Genomic DNA, 19,272 nt, shown 5'->3' on the forward strand with positions numbered 1-19,272 from the left:
CTTCCCTAGCTATAGAGGACCCTGTGGAAGCGCTGGATGGTCGGCACCCCGTTATCCGCCCAATCCCCCATGTTGCAATCCTGCGAGATGAATTTACCCAGCTCTTTAATGACGATTATGAAGAAGAGGAGGAAGAGATGGAAGCAAGAGGAGAGCACACGCTTTCAGAAAAATTTGGTGGGCATTTTTCAGCAGTGGTAAATGGCATACTTTGCCTGGAAGTCTTCAGAATAAATCGTGTGTGCTGGCTTTATTTGTGTTTGGTGAGTGCCCCACCAGGCTTGTGCAGTGCCCGTGCTACGCACACAGAACCTGTGTCACAGCCCAGATGCGTTTAGCTCTGCCGCAGCCCTGGGCGGGGGGGGGGGGGGTTGCCCAAACTCTCCGAGATGCTGAGGCAGCCTTGGGGCAGGCTTTTCACCCACGGTGCCTCTTGTTGCAGTCTGTCTGGAGCACACGTTCGGCCCCGACTGCAGCCTGACCTGTGAGGACTGCCAGAACGGAGCCACGTGCAACGCCGAGGAGTCCGGCTGCGACTGCCTGGCAGGCTGGACCGGCGTCCTCTGTAACCAGAGTGAGTGATGCCGGAGGGCAGCGGGCGAGAAAGCTCCTCTCGTCCCGGCCCCGGGATGCGCGGGGGCTGCGGCCGCGCACGGGGCTGCGGCAGCCGGCTCAGCCTCGGCAGCCGGCTCAGCCTCGGCTCTCTCTCCCCCAGCCTGCCCGGCCGGCACCTTCGGGAGGAACTGCAGCCTGGCCTGCCGCTGCCAGAACGGCGGCACCTGCGACCCCGCCACGGGCGCCTGCCGCTGCCCGCCCGGGGTGGCCGGTGAGCTCTGCCAAGATGGTAAGCCTGCGGCTCTCCGGCGTCGCCCGCTCCGCGCGGCAGCGAGGGCCATCCCCTTCCTTCTCGCCGCAGCCCTCGGCAAGGCGCGGGGACCAGGGGGTGCAGGATGTCTCGCCTCACGGCGCCTCTGCAGGGCCCTGAAACCGAGCACACGGCACCGGGGCCTCCCTTGCGGTTTCCTTTTCTCCCTAAAACGTTCTCCTGTGAGGAAATAGCAATAGTGATTTGCGAGGGATGCTCCCCAGCCTGCGGAGGTAGCTCCTTTCTGTTTCTCTTCACGGGTTAGGAGAGCATTTGCCCTAATTTGATAAATGGCAATTAAGTACAGCCATCTCTGATGCCACTCTGATGTTCCACTTGTGCTCCTCTGCAGCCTTAAAGCGTTTTGCACAGCACACCTTACACTGCTCCCTTTGTAGCTGGTCACACAAACCATCTTGCGACTCTTTTGTCGAACCACGCCAGGGTGATGGCTCTGACACGTCCCTGCACATCTGACTCAGTCTCGCGTGGAAAAATGTCGTTTTAATAAGGAAGAGGTGGTAAAGGGGATTCCTCACCCACAAAACAGTGCTCCAGGTAGCACGTCTTGCCTTTGCACGGAAGGGCTTTGCAGTCCCTGCCTGCTACTCAGCAATGACAGGGGCAGCCATCTCTGTTTCCCTGGACGCTCAGTGACAGACACAGAAAAGAATGTCAAAAACGGGTGTTCAGCAGTAAATTTACAGCACTGCGGAGGTATTTTCTGCTGAAGGAAAACCAAAGCATTGAAAAGTTGTGAGAAGAGGCCCCAAAGTGGTGCAAAAGGAGGGATCACTTGCTGTTGGTAGGTATTTGTTCTCCCGAAGAGTTAAAATCTGGGGGGCACAGATGTGAAGCACAGAAAGAGTGAGACAATAAGAGATTGAGACAAAATGACTTCAGACAAATGGTTAGGAGCATCTGGGAACCATTACGGAAGGAGGAGACCGAAGCAGAATGTAAATGAATGCAAGAGATACCCCGACCTCTTCTTTCTGTAGGAAGGAGGTGATTGAGGGTTACAGAGAAAAAACAGGAAGGTAAGATTAAAATAAACAGTGAAGAACTGATCTGTTGTCCCAGGGTGGCATTTCCTCTGCTTCAGCTGTCTGCTAGCCTTATCACAGGGGAGAAGGCATCTGCCGCCCGGGCAGGCGCTGGCCCGAGCGGTCTGACACAGTCTGTCTGCCATGTGCTTCTAATATTAACATCTTTAGCATAACAGAGAAAGAACAATAATCTTATTCCCTTAATAGTGCAAATATCGCTGTTATTTATCAATCGGAACGGCCTCATGGATTACTTTCATATGAAAAACCTTGCCTTCTTGGAGCCCCGCAGGGTAGATTTCTAGCTCACCCGGCGTTACCATCTCAAGCGAGGTGCAGAGCTGATGGATCCCCTCGAGGCAGCTCGTGTGGCCGGCGAGTGGCAGGGAGTGACACGCTGTGTGACACTGTGCACGCACAGCAGTGCCGAAGCAATCCGGGTGTGAGCTGACGCAGGGAGTGGGATCGCTCTCATCATTACCTTATTGCAGGGAGACACGAGCACGTTGCTGGTCGGAAAAGAAGCCAGCCTTCTTTTCAACACCCACTGCACCCTTTGCCGAGGTTCATTTCTGATGCTATGCAGCTTTGATTTTGGTACATTTTTCCTGTGGGCTGCCGGAAATAAAATGACAGGCCAAAATTGGCTCATCTGCCCAGAAAAATCTCTCTCTATTACTAGGATGCCCTAAAGGATTTTTCGGGAAACAATGCAGGAAAAAGTGCAACTGTGCCAACCAGGGTCGTTGCCATCGGATTTACGGAGCCTGTCTGTGCGATCCTGGCTTATATGGACGGTACTGCCATTTAGGTATGCTTGTCCTCATCTATTTTACGCGATATATATTATTCTCAGATTACAGCTTTTCTAGATAGCATCCCTGGGAAGGGCGAGCGCCGGGTGACAGAGTTTCTGTCCCTTGCCCTGTGTCGTTTGGCCTCGCGGGTCACTGACCAGCTCTCTCCCTCTGCACCCAGTGTGCCCAAAGTGGGCGTTCGGCCCCGGGTGCTCCGAGGAGTGCCGCTGCGTGCAGCAGAACACGCAGGACTGCGACAAGAGGGACGGCTCCTGCCGATGCAAACCCGGCTACCGCGGCAAGCGCTGCGAGACGAGTGAGTTGCCAAGAAGTAGTCACTAAGCATCCCCTTTTCTCCTCCCGCAGCCTCTTTTCTTTTCTCCTAGCTAATTTTCTGCACCCAGCTACCGGCCCGGGAGGGTGCTGGTCAGTGCCCGTCGCTGCGAGCTGGGGCTGCCCGCTCTTCAGGGTCAACCGAGTAATGCCAGATGTTCTTCCTTTTTAATGATGATTGTTAACAGACTGTGACCCTGGCTCTTACGGCGATGGCTGCAGGAAGAAATGTAGCTGCCCTCCAGAAGTGTCTTGTGACCATGTCACGGGCGAGTGCTGGAAAGAGTGTCCCCGAGGCTTCCATGGGGACAACTGCGACCGAGGTAAGGCAGGGGCGCTGCGAGGGGACTCCAGGTGTGCTGTAAGCCCACTGTTCCTCATGCATGCGAACTTTCTCTTCCCAAAACGAAGGGGAAAGGACTTGCGGAATTCCTCCTGTGCTCTCTCAGACCCCCTGGCCCGCCCCAGTTGATCTGATGAGTGAAAAGTCAAATGGCTTTAGAGGACACAGGAGCTGCCATTTGCAGGTCTTTGTAAAACCCTGCGATCTCCTTAAAGCGAGGAAGCAGGATTTCTCATGCATAACGACTCTTATTCAGAAAAGAACAAGCTCTCACTTTATCCTGCTGCTTGGGCACCTCTGCTGTGTAGATAAGGTGACATCGTTCGTTAGCTCCCCCCCGCCCCGCCACGCCGTTCTGCTTCCAGGCAATCAGTGCCCAGCAGAACGGTATCGTGTTTTCTGCTCCATTCTCTATTCCATACCGAAACTCTATTTGATCTGCAAGTGGAAAAGAAAATGTTATATTTTATTTCATTTACAGTAGGATTTAAACTTCTGCCTCTGTAGGAACCTCCTGGAGCAGTTTCACATAAAGGGCCAGCTGACAGTGTGGTCACTAAACTGCACAGCTCTGTGCCTGCAGTGGAGCACTCAAGCTCTGAGGGCGCAGCTTTCCAAGATCCTGGGAGACAGATGGGGTTTCAGAGAGCTTGACTTTCTTCGAATAAAGGTGTTTTGAGTGAACCTAAAGGCAGTGAGTCGTTGGCACAAGGTGATGATGACAAAACACAAACACAGGTCTTGGAAAATAATACCTTGTGCCAGCCTCAGAGCTGATCGGCGATTGACACGCCAACCTCCCGCTCTTGTGAGGTTGTCTTCTCCTGAACCACACTTCAACTGGCAGGATCCAACTGAAAATGCAAAAAAATTGGACTCTCGAAGTCCACATGTGAAGACACGCTGCATTAAGAGGCTTGCGGTGGTCAGCATCTGAGTTTTGATTCAAGCATCCCGGGAATTTCTGCACTAACTTATCTATAACCCAGCATTCCATCCACACCAACCAAAGGCTATGGCTATTGAGCTAATTAAGCTGCTAGCACATGAGTGTCTTGCATAATGCCACAACTGGTAGAACATAGCTGGTGTTGGTCAGAACAAAAGCTGCAGAGGGTCACAGAAAGTTCCAGCGCAAGCAAGTGCTAACAGAGCTAAATGGCGTTGGGAGGAGATGCGAGCAGCTTTTGCAGGGCTTGCGTCCCCTCGCAAGGGTCCCGGCAGCCCCGGAGCCCCCCCGACACGGCGGGACGCTGCTGCCTCCAGAGCCACGCGGCGCCTCGGCGGGCTGGGCGCTTTCGGTCGGGGTATTTTTAAAAAGAATCAGAAAGGAGCTAAAGCCTGTAGGGGGGAGTCACAGGAAATAACACAAATATTTGTATAGAAATAGTAGGCTCTTGGCTGTTGTTCGGATCTGGAAATTATTAAAGGGTGAAGACAAACATCTGCCATCAATTAGCAAAGAGGAGGAATAACAAAAACTCCACTGTGTCACTTGAAATCTACACGCTGGTGTGCTTTTCCTCCGTGATTTGTGAATGCTGGTGTGTTTGCATCTGCCGAAGCCTTACGAAACATTGGCTTCAGTGAACAAAAAGGTCTGCGAGCACGGAGCTCTTCTGGGAGACTCAGAGAGGATTTAAGGATCTTTGGGTCTGAGGCCCTCAGTCTGCACATAATTAGCTGGCTGGTAAATTGTGCAACGGGGTACAAAGAGCAAACCGAGCTTTCTGGTGTCCGCAGTACCACTGGCATTCGGAGCAGAGGGAAGGGAAAGCACTTACTGCTCCTGTGGCTGAGGATGCTCCTTCTTTATTGCTTTACATCAGCATACTGGCTGCAAACCTTGCTGCTGCTTAAAAGCCTGGCTTCCAGATTCCAGAGGCATTCAGCCAGGGCAGTAAAAAGCCCTCCCAGCATCTTATAAAAGTCAAGGGATAGTACAGGTTTGGGGGCTGTGAATGTGGAGTTCTGCACCCCAGCACCGAGCGAGCAGGGTGGCTGGGTCAGCGCCCCTGGGATGAGCGCCCGTGGCTCGGAGGCAGAGCGAAAGCGCATCTTCCCTGACCCGTTTGCCACGCTGTCGGTGCCTGCAAGCGGCCAGTGCGCCGGTTATTTTGCAGAATCGTGTTCACAGGTTGGAGACCGGTTTGGCCTCAGCCGTTGGGCACTGGGTCGCTCTTGTATGAAGAAATACTTGTCGAAAGGACAAGCAACAGCAGAGGAGCGATCCTCAGGCAGACAGTGGAGGTTGCAGTGTGGATAGCAGAGCGGCCACGTCCAGGCTCATGAGCACGGTCTTCCTCTGCAGCATGGGAACCTTTCCCAGCTGGGCTGTTCCTCACGGAGCCCGAGGCTCCTGTGGCGCGCGGGGTCCGATGGGCAGCGTGCTCCTGGGAAAGGCACCTCCGGAGCGGCAGTTTTCTCACTGCTGTTTTCCCTGCAGAGTGTCCGGAGGGGAAGTTCGGGGCGGGCTGCCGGCAGTCCTGCTCCTGTGGCGGAGCGCCCTGCGACCGGACCACGGGGCAGTGCCTCTGCCTGCCGGGCTGGACCGGACACGACTGCGGCCAAGGTGAGGAGGCAACAGCAGCAAATGCGCCGAGGTAGGGATTTAGGCCTATAGCTGTTACTTTTCTTTTGCTAAAATGAGTTTTCAAAGCATCTAGTGCAATTAGAATCATCTTCATGGAAAATTAGAAAAAATGCAGCTTTCAATGGTAAGTCTGAAACAATAGCCTCAGCTCCGTAGCTCTGCTGTGGAAGCTGAGTGAACTCCAAGGAAGTAAACAACATGAACACTAAGGCGATGAAGATATTTTTGGCTGTTGCAGTCCTTAACATAGGAAAGGGGTCTGTCTTTACTGATGTGTACTTTTAATTGCCTTTAATATTACTCTTTAACTGCTGGAAAACTAGAGAATCCTAAATTGAAATCTTTTACATGACTATACAGCATTACAGCAGCTGGAAGATATTAGTCATGTATAGATGTCCTGCTCCTAATAGTTCGGCTGAGCAATAAACCCACACATGCACAGTGCTTACCATACATTTTGAACTGACTTTCTTCCAGGCCCTGGAGCAGCTTAGCAGCAGTTGAACAAGGATTCCTGCCCCAGTTTTATCAGTTCGTAGCCTTTTGGTTCTCCTTCGCAACTAAAAGCAGCTCTGGGCGCTGCTGAGTAACGTGCCGTCCAGTGGTGTGAGCGCAGCTGCGAAGACCCTTTGCCAGCAACACCATTTCCTAGCGAGGAGCCCTTGTAGGCCCCCACAAGTAGATGCGAATCCAAAACCGACATGAAAGTACTGGAGTGAGATCAGAATAGCACTTACCCGGGGCTCACGCGCTGTTTATAAAACAACCAAAGCAGTGTTGTCCCTGTTAGTAGCCATGTATTGCCAAACAAAAGTCTATGTTTTGCATGAAGCACGGACACGAACGAGGAAGGGGACCCGTTGCCCTGCACCAGAAAATAGACATTTCCCCGTAACGCCTGGGCTGTGATCCCGATCCTTGTGTGTCCTCTCTCTCTGCCCGCGCTCCAGCTTGCCCTGACGGTCGCTGGGGACTGGGCTGCCAGGAGATCTGTCCTGAGTGTGCGAACAACGCCAGCTGCGATCCCGCCACGGGAACCTGCCTCTGTCCCCCCGGCTACACCGGCCGGCGCTGCCAGGACGGTGAGTGCTGTCTGCCGCCGGGTCCCTGACCGGCTGTCTCCAGCTGGCATGGGCGTTAGTTAGGTTGACCTGGAGTACCTGCTCTAGTGAGCAGAGCATCCCGCTATCGACCAGGCACCGCTGCGCTCGTCAGAGCGGGGCTTAGCACCGTGCGCCCCTCCGTTGCCTCTCGCCCTGGGGCATGGGCTGGGTTCTTCCCTTGAACTCCCTCTAGTCCTGTCTTCACACTGGTGACTTTTGCATCAGGAGAAAGGGAGGTAAAACCCTAAGCCCCTCATCCCGCTCAGCCCAGAGCTCGGCCAAGGGGCGTCCATGCTCGTGGCAGCTCTGCAGAAGCCCCACGCCGGGTCTGTCCGGAGGGAAGCCCTTGTCGCGGTGTTACAGCAGCCGTTTGCAGTGAGTTCCTGTCTGCGTTGGCAGCGTGTCCGCCCGGCTGGTTCGGCCCAGACTGCCAGCTGAGCTGCAGCTGTGGGAACGATGGACATTGCCATCCTGTGACGGGGACGTGCAGCTGCGCACCTGGCTGGACGGGCTATAACTGCCAGAGAGGTACTGTACCCGCTGTTCGGTATCCATCGCTCCTAGAAGACACTGACCTGTGCAAAGCTACGCTGTCATTTGCTTCGCTGTCATCTTCATGCTGTGCGTCTGCCAAAATATTCTGGCATCCTTTAGGTTTCTCTGCTCTGTCCTGCTGGTGCCGCTTGCCTTTCTGTAGCGGGCTTGCTTGCAGAGTGAATTCACATCAAATACGTGCTAACGTAGCACCCGCTCTCACTGTCCCACTGGGTTTTCTGAGGACCTACAGCCGTGTTTGTCCTTCTGCCCAAGCGAGCGGTTGTAATCCATGGACACAACACCCCGAGGAGAAGGCAGCGCTGTGCCCACCCCTTTGCTCACCGGAGAAGCGGAGCAAGTGGAGCGCACGCCGTTAAGGGCCGGTTCCCTCCTGTGTTTCAGCCTGCGATGCAGGTCACTGGGGCCCCGACTGTGCTCACACCTGCAACTGCAGCAACAGCGATGGGAGCTGCAGCGCGGAGACAGGGCAGTGCGTCTGCGAAGCTGGCTACACGGGCGGCCGCTGCGAGAAGAGTGAGTGCTGCCAGCGGGCTGCCCTGCTCGCCTTCGAGCCGAGCCAAACGACACAGATCCGTTTTCCAGGGAAGGGCATCGGACAGGCAGCGCAGGAGGCTCCTGCCTTCCCCCTGTGAAGGCAGCGGAGGAAGCCGCAGAGCAGATTTCTCCAGCAGTGCTTCTGGGTTCAGTCACAGAAGTTCTGTCCCTGCGCCCTGTCCGTGATCTGGCCAGTCCGGTCCTGTCCTGGGGGTGGTGGGTGACGTGGGTACACGTCTGCAGGGGGTAGGGTAGAGCCCACTAGCCGTGATAAAAAAGCAGCTGCCAGATACTGTGATTTCCATTGAGGGCCTGAGCTCCTGCCTTAGCGTGGCTTCCTGGGGACGCCAGGAAAGGACAGACCCCTCAGGCTCGTTTGCTTCTGCTTGCTAGAGTGCCCGGAAGGGTGGTTCGGGCTGAGCTGTCGGCACCAATGTCAGTGTGAGAACGGGGCTGCCTGTGACCACGTCAGCGGAGCCTGTACCTGCAGCCCGGGCTGGCGAGGAACCTTCTGTGAGCACGGTGGGTACCTTTGCCGGGGACCCAGCGCTGTCAGCGGCTCCCGTGGACCACGGTCCCCTTGCCGGCAGGGTCTGCAAATGGGACTTTGCTATCCCGTTACAGCAAAGAGAATCCCTCGGGGTGGCGGTGGGGAAAACCACATGTCTGCAAGCTGCTAAGACTCTGGTTCTAACTCTGAAGGGAAAAGGTCTAGGGGAAAAAAAAAAAGACTAACAAAATGTAAACAAGGAGTAAACGCACAGCCGCCTTGGTCACCGTGTGTGTACACACCTTGCACACGGGGTCTTGGAGCGGCCTCTCCAAGGGGTCCCTGGGTGCAGGGTTCTGGCTCCCACACCAACCTGCTCGGTCGCTCGGTGGACAGAAACCCGGTGCCGCTGCTCTCCTGCTGCACCACAGCTTGGTCCTGTACCTCGAGCGTCTGTAACAGACAGGCATCCAATATTCTGCTGCCCTGCCGGGGGAAGAGCCGTTACCAGGTGGCTGCCACGCTGCCGCGGCATTATATCGGCAAACAGGCCACCAAGGGGCATCTCTTCTCTGCTGGGAGATTTCCAGCTCTCTGTGTAGGCGTTTTGTGGGGATTTATCTTTGGTTTTCTGCAGCCTGTCCTGATGGATTTTATGGACTGGAGTGCCGGGAAGCCTGCGACTGCCTGAACGGTGCCCGCTGCGACCATACAACGGGCCAGTGCCACTGCCCCCCCGGCTGGGACGGCCCCCACTGCGGCCAGGGTAGGTACCTGCGGCCTCTGTGGCTGGGGACGGGATGGAGCGAGGCCGGAGCAGCCCTCCTTAATTCTGTGCGGCAGAGAAGTATTTGGTTTCGGAGAGGGACCGGGGGGCTCTGGCTGAGCACGTTTTTGTTGAATGTCAGGAGGGCTTGGGCATCCAGCAAAACAGTTTCCAAATAGATAAATGATGTACATTGATGATAACGACAGTGCCCGTGTTTGGATGTCAGCCGCCTGTAGACTGCGGCTGTCGTTTCCCCCTAGCACCATAAAACCCAACTCAGGCAGCCGTCCAAGCAGCCACGCACCAGCGTTGGTTCCTCTCCCAGACAAGGGTGGTTAGCAGGAGTCTGGCTGATGCGATCCATACCTGCTGCCTAACAGTTACGCCTGCTTCTGCTCCCACGAAGCGTGCCAGGAGAACAGGTACGGCGAGAACTGCAGCCAGACGTGCAACTGTTTCAATAACGCTACCTGCAACCACGTCAGTGGGCGATGTGTCTGTGCCGCCGGGTGGACGGGACCCACGTGCCAGCAAGGTAACGCACCGTACGGTCGCTTCCTAACCCAGGCTGGCTGCTGCCACTGCCGGGCATGACAAATGCCGTTTCTCAGGGTGGGTGGGAGTTTTCAGTGGAGTAGCAACTACAAAAGGCTGAGACGGTACGATAGCAAGGGCGGCCTGCAACTAAGAGCGTAATTAGCTGTGCAGCACGTCCTGATTCATTCACAAAGAGAGAAGCCAGGAGTTTGCCTTCCCTGAGAGCACCAGGAACTGCACTGACTCGGGGCTCCGTGGCAGCACTCGGAGTGAGAGCTTGATCGTCCACTGCACTGAGCATTCAGACACCAAGGCAGCGATGCCTTGAGGCGCAGAGCGAAACTCTGCGCATGAGGACAATTATTCCTGCGGTTAAATGGCTTTTTTTCTCTGCCAAACACTGGCACTATCTGGGTCTAGGAGAGGAGGATGCTCTGCAGCTCAGGACCGAAGGCGCTGGGTACCAGCTGAGCGTCTCTCCTGGCTGCTGAACTCGCCCAATCTTTTTTCTTTTGTGTATTTGCCACCACCGGAGCTAAGAAGGCTCTAGAGAGATCAGGCACCCAGCCCCCCGTGTCGTCACTACCTTACCTGAGCAGGTTAAACCACCAAATGTCTCTGTGTGGGCAGCTCCGCAGCCTCAGGGCTGCCTGTCGCTCCGGCAGGATACCAGAGGCGTGGTGTTTGCCTTCCGACCTGCATCCTGACTTGGGTGGTTGCTCTGGTTTTCCCTCAGCGTGCCCGGTGGGTTTCTACGGGAGGAACTGCCACCAGCGCTGCCTCTGCCAGAACGGTGGCACGTGTGACCCCGGCACAGGGCTCTGCGTGTGCCCCGAGGGGTGGATGGGGCTGGCCTGCGAGCTGGGTGAGTAGCGCTGCGTCGGCAGCGCTGAGACACGGGCTCCGGCACAAACTTGTCCCGTTTTGGACTTGTTTTCCTCTGAAGGCTGGGGGTGACGTGCACAGCGCTGGGGGGTGCGGTCCTTCCCCGTGTGCGTTCGGGGCGGTGGGTGCCGGCGCAACGTCTCACCATGTGCCTCCTCCCAGAGTGCGCGCAGGGACAGCACGGGGCGGGCTGCCGGCAGCGCTGCGAGTGCCGTCACGGGGGGCTCTGCGACCGCCAGAAGGGCCACTGCGTCTGCCAGCCCGGGTGGATGGGCGAGAAGTGCGAGAGCCGTAAGTGGGGCACGGGGGGTTCTAACCGCGGGTACCACGTGCTGCATCAGTGCCCTGGTGCTGCACACATGGGGTGCCGGGGCTCAGGGGATTTTTAAGCAAAGACATAAAATTGGGGTTTCAGCACGGCAGAGAGAGCCCGCGGGTGCCGTGATTCCGGCTGGGTGCCCTGGTTTTGCCCACCGCTGTGCTTTCTGCTCTCCTTTGAGGGCTGTCCGAAAGCGATGGTGCCACCGAGGCCACACGGCAGCCTGCGACTGTGCCAGTGGGAGAGGGATGGGGTCCCTGAAGGGATGGGCCCCCAGGCATCAGGGCAGGGATGCAACACAGGGCAGCAATTCCCCCTGCCCACACCCCACACAGGGGAAGCAAAATGCCAAGTGAAGATCTTCGCCTGTTCCATTTATTTTAAGAGTAACAATCATCTCCTTTCCATTCGTTCTTCTACTCTTCCCTGTATCTGGCCCGATTATACTGACCCTAAATGCCTGGCTCCAGCCAGTAATGACATCTGTCATGGGGTCACCTCACCCGTAAATTAATGCCCACCCTGGCAAGCCCTTGACTATGCGGGAGCGTTGAAAAGGCAACGGGCCGGACTAAGGGCAGCAACATGGAGTGTCAGCACACCAGAAAGACATCCACAAGCTCCTTCCCCGTTCAGGGGTCACGACTCCTCCGCCTGGCGTATTCCTTATGTTACAGTGTAAAAAGCACGTCTCGGGCCAGTGACATTACTTGTCAGCGGAAGTCTGGTGTAAGGGAGCTGCCCACGGCGGCTGTGTCTGCCATCAGCCACACCAAAGTGCTCTCGGGGTCCCTGCCCGGCACGTCTCCGGTCGCAGAGGCTGGGAAGTTTGACCCAGACTCGGCCGCGGAGTCGAACCTACAGCTCGCCTCGCCGGCCGAGGGCAAGCAGCGGGATGCTGCCGCGTCCTCGGGCACGTCATCCCCTCGCAGCGTTGTGGCACACGCTTCTGAAGTCGCACAGCGCAGCAGCCCCGGCAGCAAAGTCCCCCGTCCTGAGGCAGTATTAGGCCGCCGGGGTGGAGGTTACAAAGGAGGGGCGTTCGGGGGCTTGGGCTTCCCCGTGCCCCTCTGGCTGTGGCCATCATAGCCAGGAGGGCAGTTTGCCGTGACACTGCGCTGCACGGGGACTTCTCCTGCCTCACCCTGCCTGCAGTTGCTTGCACTGAGCTCACTCCCAGATTCGCTTTTAAAATTTCTTTCGATATAAGTTAATTAAAACCCCCACCTGTAAATGCAGAAAGCGTATGATTATTTTTTTTTTAAAGAAAAGCTAGAATCCTCTCCTTGCCTTCCCACAGAGCTGCATTTCAAGCTGCGTGTATGTGCAAATACCTGCCGAGCTGTGTGCACACCGCAGCCACGCTCTCACCACAGCTGCGTGCACAAACTTGGCCCTTGCGTGGCCCAGCAACCTGTTTGGACAGTTGTACAGGGACTTACTGATTTTTTTGCATCGTTCACAAAGCAGAAGTGAAAATTAGTTTCATAGATTTTTTGCACCTGCAGTGCTAACGTCTGCATAATCCTGGTACCGCACACATTTTGTTACGCAGCTGCTTTAGAAACCAGGTGCTTCTGTGACAACAGAAGAAGCAGCAAAACTAAACGATCGCTGCCGTGACTAAAATATACTGTGCTGGCACCCAGCTCTCATTAAACAGTGCCAGGAATAACACTTCCGAAAACACGTGGTGCAGTTAAAAAAGCCTTTCATGCTGAATTAGGTGACCGCCAGCGGTACGCTTCACGCTCTCGTACCCTGAGCAGATTTGACCGGTGATGCTGCTGAGACACCGGTGTTCCTGCGAGCAGAGGGCACGTGGGCAGGTCTGGGCCGTGCAGCGATGTCCCACTCCGTACGTGCCGTGAGGACGTGGGTGCAAGTCCCCGCGCTGCCGGGCTGGTGCTGCCCATCGCCACCGGAGCAAAGGCAAGAGGGGCTGGTTGCTCCAGCCGCGCTGCTTGCCGGAGCGATAATGCCTTCGCGGGCTGGCGGATGGCACTGGGCTTGTCACAGCACCGCTCTGACCCGGCAGGAATGAAAGGGACGTAAAGTGAAGTGCGTGCCTGCAGAACCCGCAGTGAAAAAGACCCGCGTCACCTTTCTTTGTGTAACTTGTTGTCTCTCCTGTGGTCGCATCTCTGCAGCTTGTCCCGAGGGGCTCTTCGGGGCACGCTGTGAAGAGCCCTGCGACTGTGGGGACAACGCGTCGTGCCACCACGTTACTGGCGCTTGCGATTGCCCCCGTGGCTGGCGGGGCCGGCGCTGTGAGAAAGGTGAGCCAGCACCCCGGCAGCCGGGCGCTGAGGGCGGGAGCTGGCCCCCCGCTCTCTCATGCCTTTCAGACATTAACAATAGCTGGAAAGCCAGAGAGGAGACTTACATCTCCTTCCTTGTCTTCCCACAGCCTGCCTGCCGGGTTCGTTCGGGAAGAACTGTGCCAGCCGCTGCGCCTGTCCCCTGGGAGTGCCCTGCGATCACGTCACCGGCCGGTGCGGCTGCCCGCCGGGCTTTGCAGGCTCTGGATGTGAAAAATGTACGAAGAGGGCAGTGATCCTCTGACAGTTCTGCTGACAGGCTCTGGGAACATGACGGGTCAAGCAATTGCTACATAAAATAGAGGGGGGGGGGAGGAAAACAAGAAAAAAAAGCCCCAGCAGCGAGCTGTGCCAAGGAGCAACTCACGTTTTGGCAGCTGGGTGCGTGCCCGCAGAGTGTTAGCAAAGCACGGGGAGCCAAGTGGGAAATCGGAGCTATGTATTTATCCAGAGGATTAGCAATAAATCAGTATTAAAATGAGCTCCTGTGGGTATGAGCAAGTCTGGAAGAGACAGAGGCATGTGAGCACATTCCTTACCCAGGGGACGGGTGTATTAGTGATGTCTGTGTGCGTGGGGATGGAAGCTTGCGGGAATGTGAGGGTAGGTAGGGTTAGCATTGCGAAAGGCATCTAATGCCTTTAAGTACTCAGTTCTCGTTTCAATCCAAGTCTTTCCTGGAGTCGAGGAAACATTTGTGTGCGGCTCCCTTTGCTTTTTGGGTGGCAGAGAACTTTCACTGTCATAAAAGGCTTCCTTAATCCTGGCTTAAAATAAAAAGATTTTAAAAAAAAGTCTTGCACAGAGGGCTGGGATGCTCCCGCTAAGTGAATCTGAGTCGCCTCGGTGCCCTCTCTCCTGACAGCCTGCCTGCCAGGGACCTTCGGCGAGGGCTGCGCTCAGATCTGCCAGTGTGCCGGAGCCACCCAGGAGTGCCACCCGGTCACCGGGGCGTGCGTCTGCGCCCCCGGCTTCCATGGCCCCACCTGCCAGCTGGGTGAGTCCACGCTCGGTTCCTCTTCTCCTTCATGGACTGTGCAGGTTGCTGCCCGAGGCTGCGCTTCGCCCTGAAAGCACCGTGCCAGCGCCGGCGATTCCGGTGCAGAGCCATCGTCCCCGGCGCAGGGGACGGCGCTGGGCTGACCGCAGGACAAGCCTCCGCTCGGGGAGCAGCCAGCTCTCTGGAGTGGCTTCAAAGCACAGGTTCCGACGGGTTGTCTCGCCTGGTTTCGTGCCCTGGTCGCCTTTGTCCTCACTGGCCTGGCCAAGGTCTGGGTCGTTCTGTCCTTGGCCCAGCTCTTGCGGCTCAGCACCTGAGTCTGTCCAGGCAAGTGTTTTCCTGCTCCCTTGGCCAAGCCTGGCCCTGCACACAACCAGGCAGCTCTGACCTCTGCGGTGTCTCTCGCTGGCTAATTTGCAAGTAGGAGTTCGTGTAAACAAAACATCATTCTCATGTGTTCTCAGATGGGTTCTTTTGCCGTTTTTCTTCTGAATTGTGGGATATTTACCAGCTGTATCTTCCACAGGGAGGTTCTGAGCAGACCGAAGCTCCTTGGCGTTGTTGCTTGTTTGCCATGAGATTACTAAAAAGTGCTTTCTGGGTTTTTCTTTGGCTCCTGCTGAGCAGTTGGCACCTCGGAGCAGCTGCCGTGTTCCTGCGCTTCAGCGTGTGCTGCAGGGAGGGCAGAGGCACCTGAGCACGGCGTGCCGGAGCTTGGGTCATCTGTGATATTTGGGTGACATCTGACACGACCGGCTCGTGCCGAGGGATGTGTGTAGGTGACTTGCACGCCCTTGGCACATTGCTGTAGCTGGCTGACCCACGAGTGCTTTGGAGCAGCTTCGTGCTGCAAAGCGGATCAGAAGCCCATCGACTGTGCCAGCCTGGCACAAACCCGCTTCCAGCAGAGCCGTCGGCTTCCTCGCTGATGAAATGGCTGTCTGAATCCACGTGGTGGGTTTTTCCAGAGAATTTGGTCCTTGTTCTCGTCTTTTTAGGCACTGAGGCCATTGTTTCTTTTTCCTGCAGAGTGCTCTCCTGGGTGGTACGGCCGTAACTGCGAAAGGCCGTGCCAGTGCAAGAACGGGGGCGTGTGTGACATTGCCACAGGGATGTGCCACTGCCCGGCTGGCTACATCGGTGCTGACTGCAGTATCGGTGAGTGCCCGGGTCAGCCGGGGCGGGCATGAGCTCGCAGGACTTTCCTCAGCAGGAGGTGAATGGTGGTAGGTGCAAATCCTGCACCTGATGAGAAGAGTGACAGTGACTGACCCCTGCATTGGCCCGTCAGCACAAAAAACGCTCCTTGTCTCGCTTTGCAACCCCGCACAGGCAGCAGTGCGCTCCCCGCTGCAGCACGGACGGAGTGCCTGCCTTGCCGTGGCAATGCGGTCGCAGCTGATCGCGTTTGCTGTCTGTCTTAACCACAGAAACATTTTCATGCTTCCATTTGGTTTATGCCAAAACAATTTCTCCACTATGAAGGGCCTGACACATCAGCCTTTGCATCACGCCATCACTGTATTGCTGTCTCCCTGCTAAAAATGCTCCGCTCCTCCAGCAGAAGGAAACCTTTTCCTCTTTTCCTGCTCTGCCAGTCACCAGGGCTGCAGACTCCCCTGCCTCCCCTCGTGCCCTGTTGCTTTGCTCATGTGCAGTTGCCCGGCCTTTCCTCCCCAACCTTTCTTCCCCAACCTTTCCTCCCCAGCCTTTTTCCTCCCCAGCCTTTTTCCTCCCCAGCCTTTTTCCTCCCCAGCCATCAAACGTAGCCAGCTGTGCTTTGGCGTGACCAAGGCAGCTCAAGGTTTTCCTCCCCCCAGGATGTCCTGCTGGTCACTACGGCAAGGACTGCGCACGGGTGTGCTCCTGCGGGGATGGCGCTACCTGTCACCACGTCACCGGAGACTGCGTTTGCCCACCTGGCAGAGCTGGTCCCACCTGTGAGCAAGGTAAATGCTAGCTGCGGGGTGCTGTGTCAGGACGAGCAGGCGTTTCAGGCAGTGGGTAGGGAAAGGTCCTGAGCAAGAACCAATTTCCTTGCCCTGAGTCCTCTGCCTGCCTTTGGGTGCTCCTGCCCGAACCGTGCCGCGGTCCATGTGCCCACTGCCACCACCTCTTGTCCCGCAGGCTGCGAGAAGCACCGGTACGGGGTGGGCTGCCAGCAGACCTGCTCCTGCCACAACGGGGGGCTGTGTGATGCAGCCGATGGCTCCTGTTCGTGTGCGCTTGGGTGGATGGGGAAATCCTGCGAATTAGGTAAACCTGACTTGGTTGCATTGTCTTGCACCAGCCCAGTAACGGTGTAGCTCGCTCAGTTTGTTTCATACTGGGTCCAGTTTCTGTTACCCCACCTGTGCCTGTTACACCTTATCATGTCACGGCCCTCGAAGAGCGCAGAACAGGGCCAGGGCCGGCTCTCCAGCTGCTGAGCAGCTCCACCGCCACGTCTCCCCTGCAGAATGCCCGCCGGGAAGGTACGGAGCCAACTGCCAGCTCCGCTGCGCCTGCCTGCACAACGCTACCTGCGACCCGGGGACGGGAGCCTGCCGCTGCTCCGCGGGCTACTACGGGCCCCTGTGCGAACACAGTGAGTTGTGGCAGCAGAAGAACCTTTGGCTTTGCAAGGGGGGATGTTTTCTAAAGCTCATCCAAAGAGCAAGACCACAGGACAAAGGTGTGACCCGCTGCACTCGCACACACGGCTGTGCGCACCGATGGGCTCTCCCTGTGTGGTGTTCACAGCGAACCCTTCCCAGGTGGCAGAAGTAGTCGCAGAGAAGGTCATTTCTATTCTCTGCATGAGAGCGCTGGATACAGAGGTGCCGGTCCGAGGCAGCTGGGCACGCACGTCACTGCCGCACGGCTTGGTGTTGGGCAGCTGAGCAAACGCTTCGGAGCGGCTACTCTGTGCTCTGCACCCAAGGCTCGCTGCAGGCTGCTGGTAGCCCTGCGTGGGCCACTGAGAGCAGCTGCCTTCATTTGGGCACTTCTGTGAGAGAAAGGCTCGCTGCTTCTCTCTGCTGGGCTGGTGGAGGCTTTGCTGCAGAGGCCCTCTACGGCTAAGCCCGCGTTCGGCACAGCCGCGCTCTGATCAGCTCTCCTCGGCTCCGTCCCAGGTTGTCCCCCGGGCTTCCATGGAGCTGGCTGCCGGGAGCGCTGCGACTGTGAGCACGGAGCGGGCTGTGACCCGGCCACCGGTCGCTGTCAGTGTCCCGCTGGGCTCCGCGGCGAGCGCTGTCAGACAGGTACCCCGTCCTCCTCCCGCTTCCCTACAAAACAGGCAGGACCCCGAGGCGCGATCTCGTGGCGTGTGTGCTGTATCTCACCTCTCAAAACAGGCTGCGAGGAAGGAACGTACGGCGAGGGATGCCAGCAGCTCTGCGACTGCGTCGGCAATGCGCCCTGCGACCCAGCCACGGGGCGCTGCCTGTGTCCCCCGGGGAAAACCGGCCTCAAGTGCGGCACAGGTGAGTTGAGCCACAGCTTGGGAAGGTGAGAAAGGGGACCGTGCAAGTGGGCATTGACAGTAGGCAAGAAGCCCAGTCCTACAATGGATGCAAACCCCTCTTGTTGGAGCTGGATTCTCATCGAAGAGGGCTTTTTGTGTGTGTGTGTTTGTCCCCTCAAAGAGTAAGAGAGCACCTGAACAGAGGCACTCACCTCTGCAGCCTCGACTTGTAGTCAGATCTGAGTGCAAATGCTCCCCCAGCCTCCAGAGCCCTTGCACTCAGATCGCCAGAGTCAAAGGGCTGAGGACCGAACGCAGAAGGAAGACGCTGTTGGCCCTGGGATGCTCGGATGCCCTGGACCACCAGCGCTCAGGAGCAGGCTGCGGGGGGGTGGAGGGGGGAGGCAAAAAGCTCTCTGCCTTGCACTCAGCCTGCACTGCGAGCTCAGCCTGTTGCACAGCGGGAAACGTCTGCGCGTTTCTGCTCCGCCGCAGCAGCAGGCTGAGCTGCAGAGACTGAGCGCCTCTCTGCCCCCTCCCCAGACTGCCGGCCGAGCAGGTACGGCCCCGACTGCAGCCTGGCCTGCCAGTGTGCCCCCAGCAACGCCTACTGTAACGCTCAGAACGGCCAGTGCCTCTGTCTGAACGGGTACATGGGACCGACGTGTCGGGAAGGTAACGTATAGGCACGGTGCCACAGTGAGTGCCACTGGATGCGCAGGGTGCGGGAAGCCTCACGCAAAAGCGAGTGCTGCGGGGGGATGCTGTGGTACCCGTGCTCGGGTCGTGGCTCATGCCCTGGTGGGTCGGTTTTGGTAGCGGCACTATCAACTCAACCCAGTATCATAGTGTGGCTCCTGCCCCTTCCCAAGGCCCGCCGCTGTCACCCCAGCCACGAGGTTTCGTGAAAAGGCAGGCTGCATGCTGCCAGCGCTGTGAAAACAAAGCTGTTCAGCACTCTAACCCCAAACGTGCCCGTGGTAAAGCCAGGACACACAGCCCGCTCTTTTCTGGGCACACTGGATCAAACTGATCCCACGCTCCGACCACGGTGGAAAAAGCACATGCACCTTATTTCTGCCCAAACCGTGATTGTCCCTGTTGGCTCAGAGCGACTCCCCCGTGGGTGCTGCGCAGCATCGCTGCGGGGATGGGCGGCAGGACGCTCTGCCTTGCTTTGCAGGTGGTGCACCTCGTCTGCCGTGGGCTGAGCACCCCTCCGTGGTCCCAGGTCAGTAATACACCCCGACGAGTGGCTCTTGCCCCCCACGGCCACAGGCAGCCCCCGAACACGGTGCTCCAGGGTGAAGCGCAGAGCCAGGCTG

At 57.2% G+C, this 19,272-nt stretch overlaps 1 protein-coding gene across 12 annotated transcripts in view; it reads left to right on the plus strand.

The window, feature by feature from the left end:
• MEGF6 (multiple EGF like domains 6) overlaps nt 1–19,272 on the plus strand; it is a 98,479-nt gene that overhangs the window by 76,796 nt on the left and 2,411 nt on the right. For 7 of the 12 annotated variants that reach the window (XM_075773520.1, XM_075773523.1, XM_075773524.1 and 4 more), the window contains 26 exons: nt 10–177; nt 443–574; nt 716–844; nt 2,597–2,725; nt 2,893–3,027; nt 3,233–3,367; nt 5,834–5,959; nt 6,934–7,065; nt 7,486–7,614; nt 8,026–8,157; nt 8,572–8,700; nt 9,306–9,434; nt 9,844–9,972; nt 10,711–10,839; nt 11,022–11,150; nt 13,329–13,457; nt 13,589–13,717; nt 14,365–14,496; nt 15,529–15,657; nt 16,320–16,448; nt 16,627–16,755; nt 16,958–17,086; nt 17,616–17,744; nt 17,838–17,966; nt 18,491–18,622; nt 19,131–19,178. In XM_075773520.1, the coding sequence (XP_075629635.1) occupies nt 10–177; nt 443–574; nt 716–844; nt 2,597–2,725; nt 2,893–3,027; nt 3,233–3,367; nt 5,834–5,959; nt 6,934–7,065; nt 7,486–7,614; nt 8,026–8,157; nt 8,572–8,700; nt 9,306–9,434; nt 9,844–9,972; nt 10,711–10,839; nt 11,022–11,150; nt 13,329–13,457; nt 13,589–13,717; nt 14,365–14,496; nt 15,529–15,657; nt 16,320–16,448; nt 16,627–16,755; nt 16,958–17,086; nt 17,616–17,744; nt 17,838–17,966; nt 18,491–18,622; nt 19,131–19,178 (3,336 nt within the window). The remainder of the gene's footprint in view (nt 1–9; nt 178–442; nt 575–715; nt 845–2,596; nt 2,726–2,892; nt 3,028–3,232; nt 3,368–5,833; nt 5,960–6,933; nt 7,066–7,485; nt 7,615–8,025; nt 8,158–8,571; nt 8,701–9,305; nt 9,435–9,843; nt 9,973–10,710; nt 10,840–11,021; nt 11,151–13,328; nt 13,458–13,588; nt 13,718–14,364; nt 14,497–15,528; nt 15,658–16,319; nt 16,449–16,626; nt 16,756–16,957; nt 17,087–17,615; nt 17,745–17,837; nt 17,967–18,490; nt 18,623–19,130; nt 19,179–19,272) is intronic. The other 5 variants (XM_075773525.1, XM_075773529.1, XM_075773532.1 and 2 more) reach the window with 2 other exon arrangements.

The sequence above is a fragment of the Balearica regulorum genome, chromosome 21, assembly GCF_011004875.1.
Source record: "Balearica regulorum gibbericeps isolate bBalReg1 chromosome 21, bBalReg1.pri, whole genome shotgun sequence".
Lineage (NCBI taxonomy): Eukaryota > Metazoa > Chordata > Aves > Gruiformes > Gruidae > Balearica > Balearica regulorum.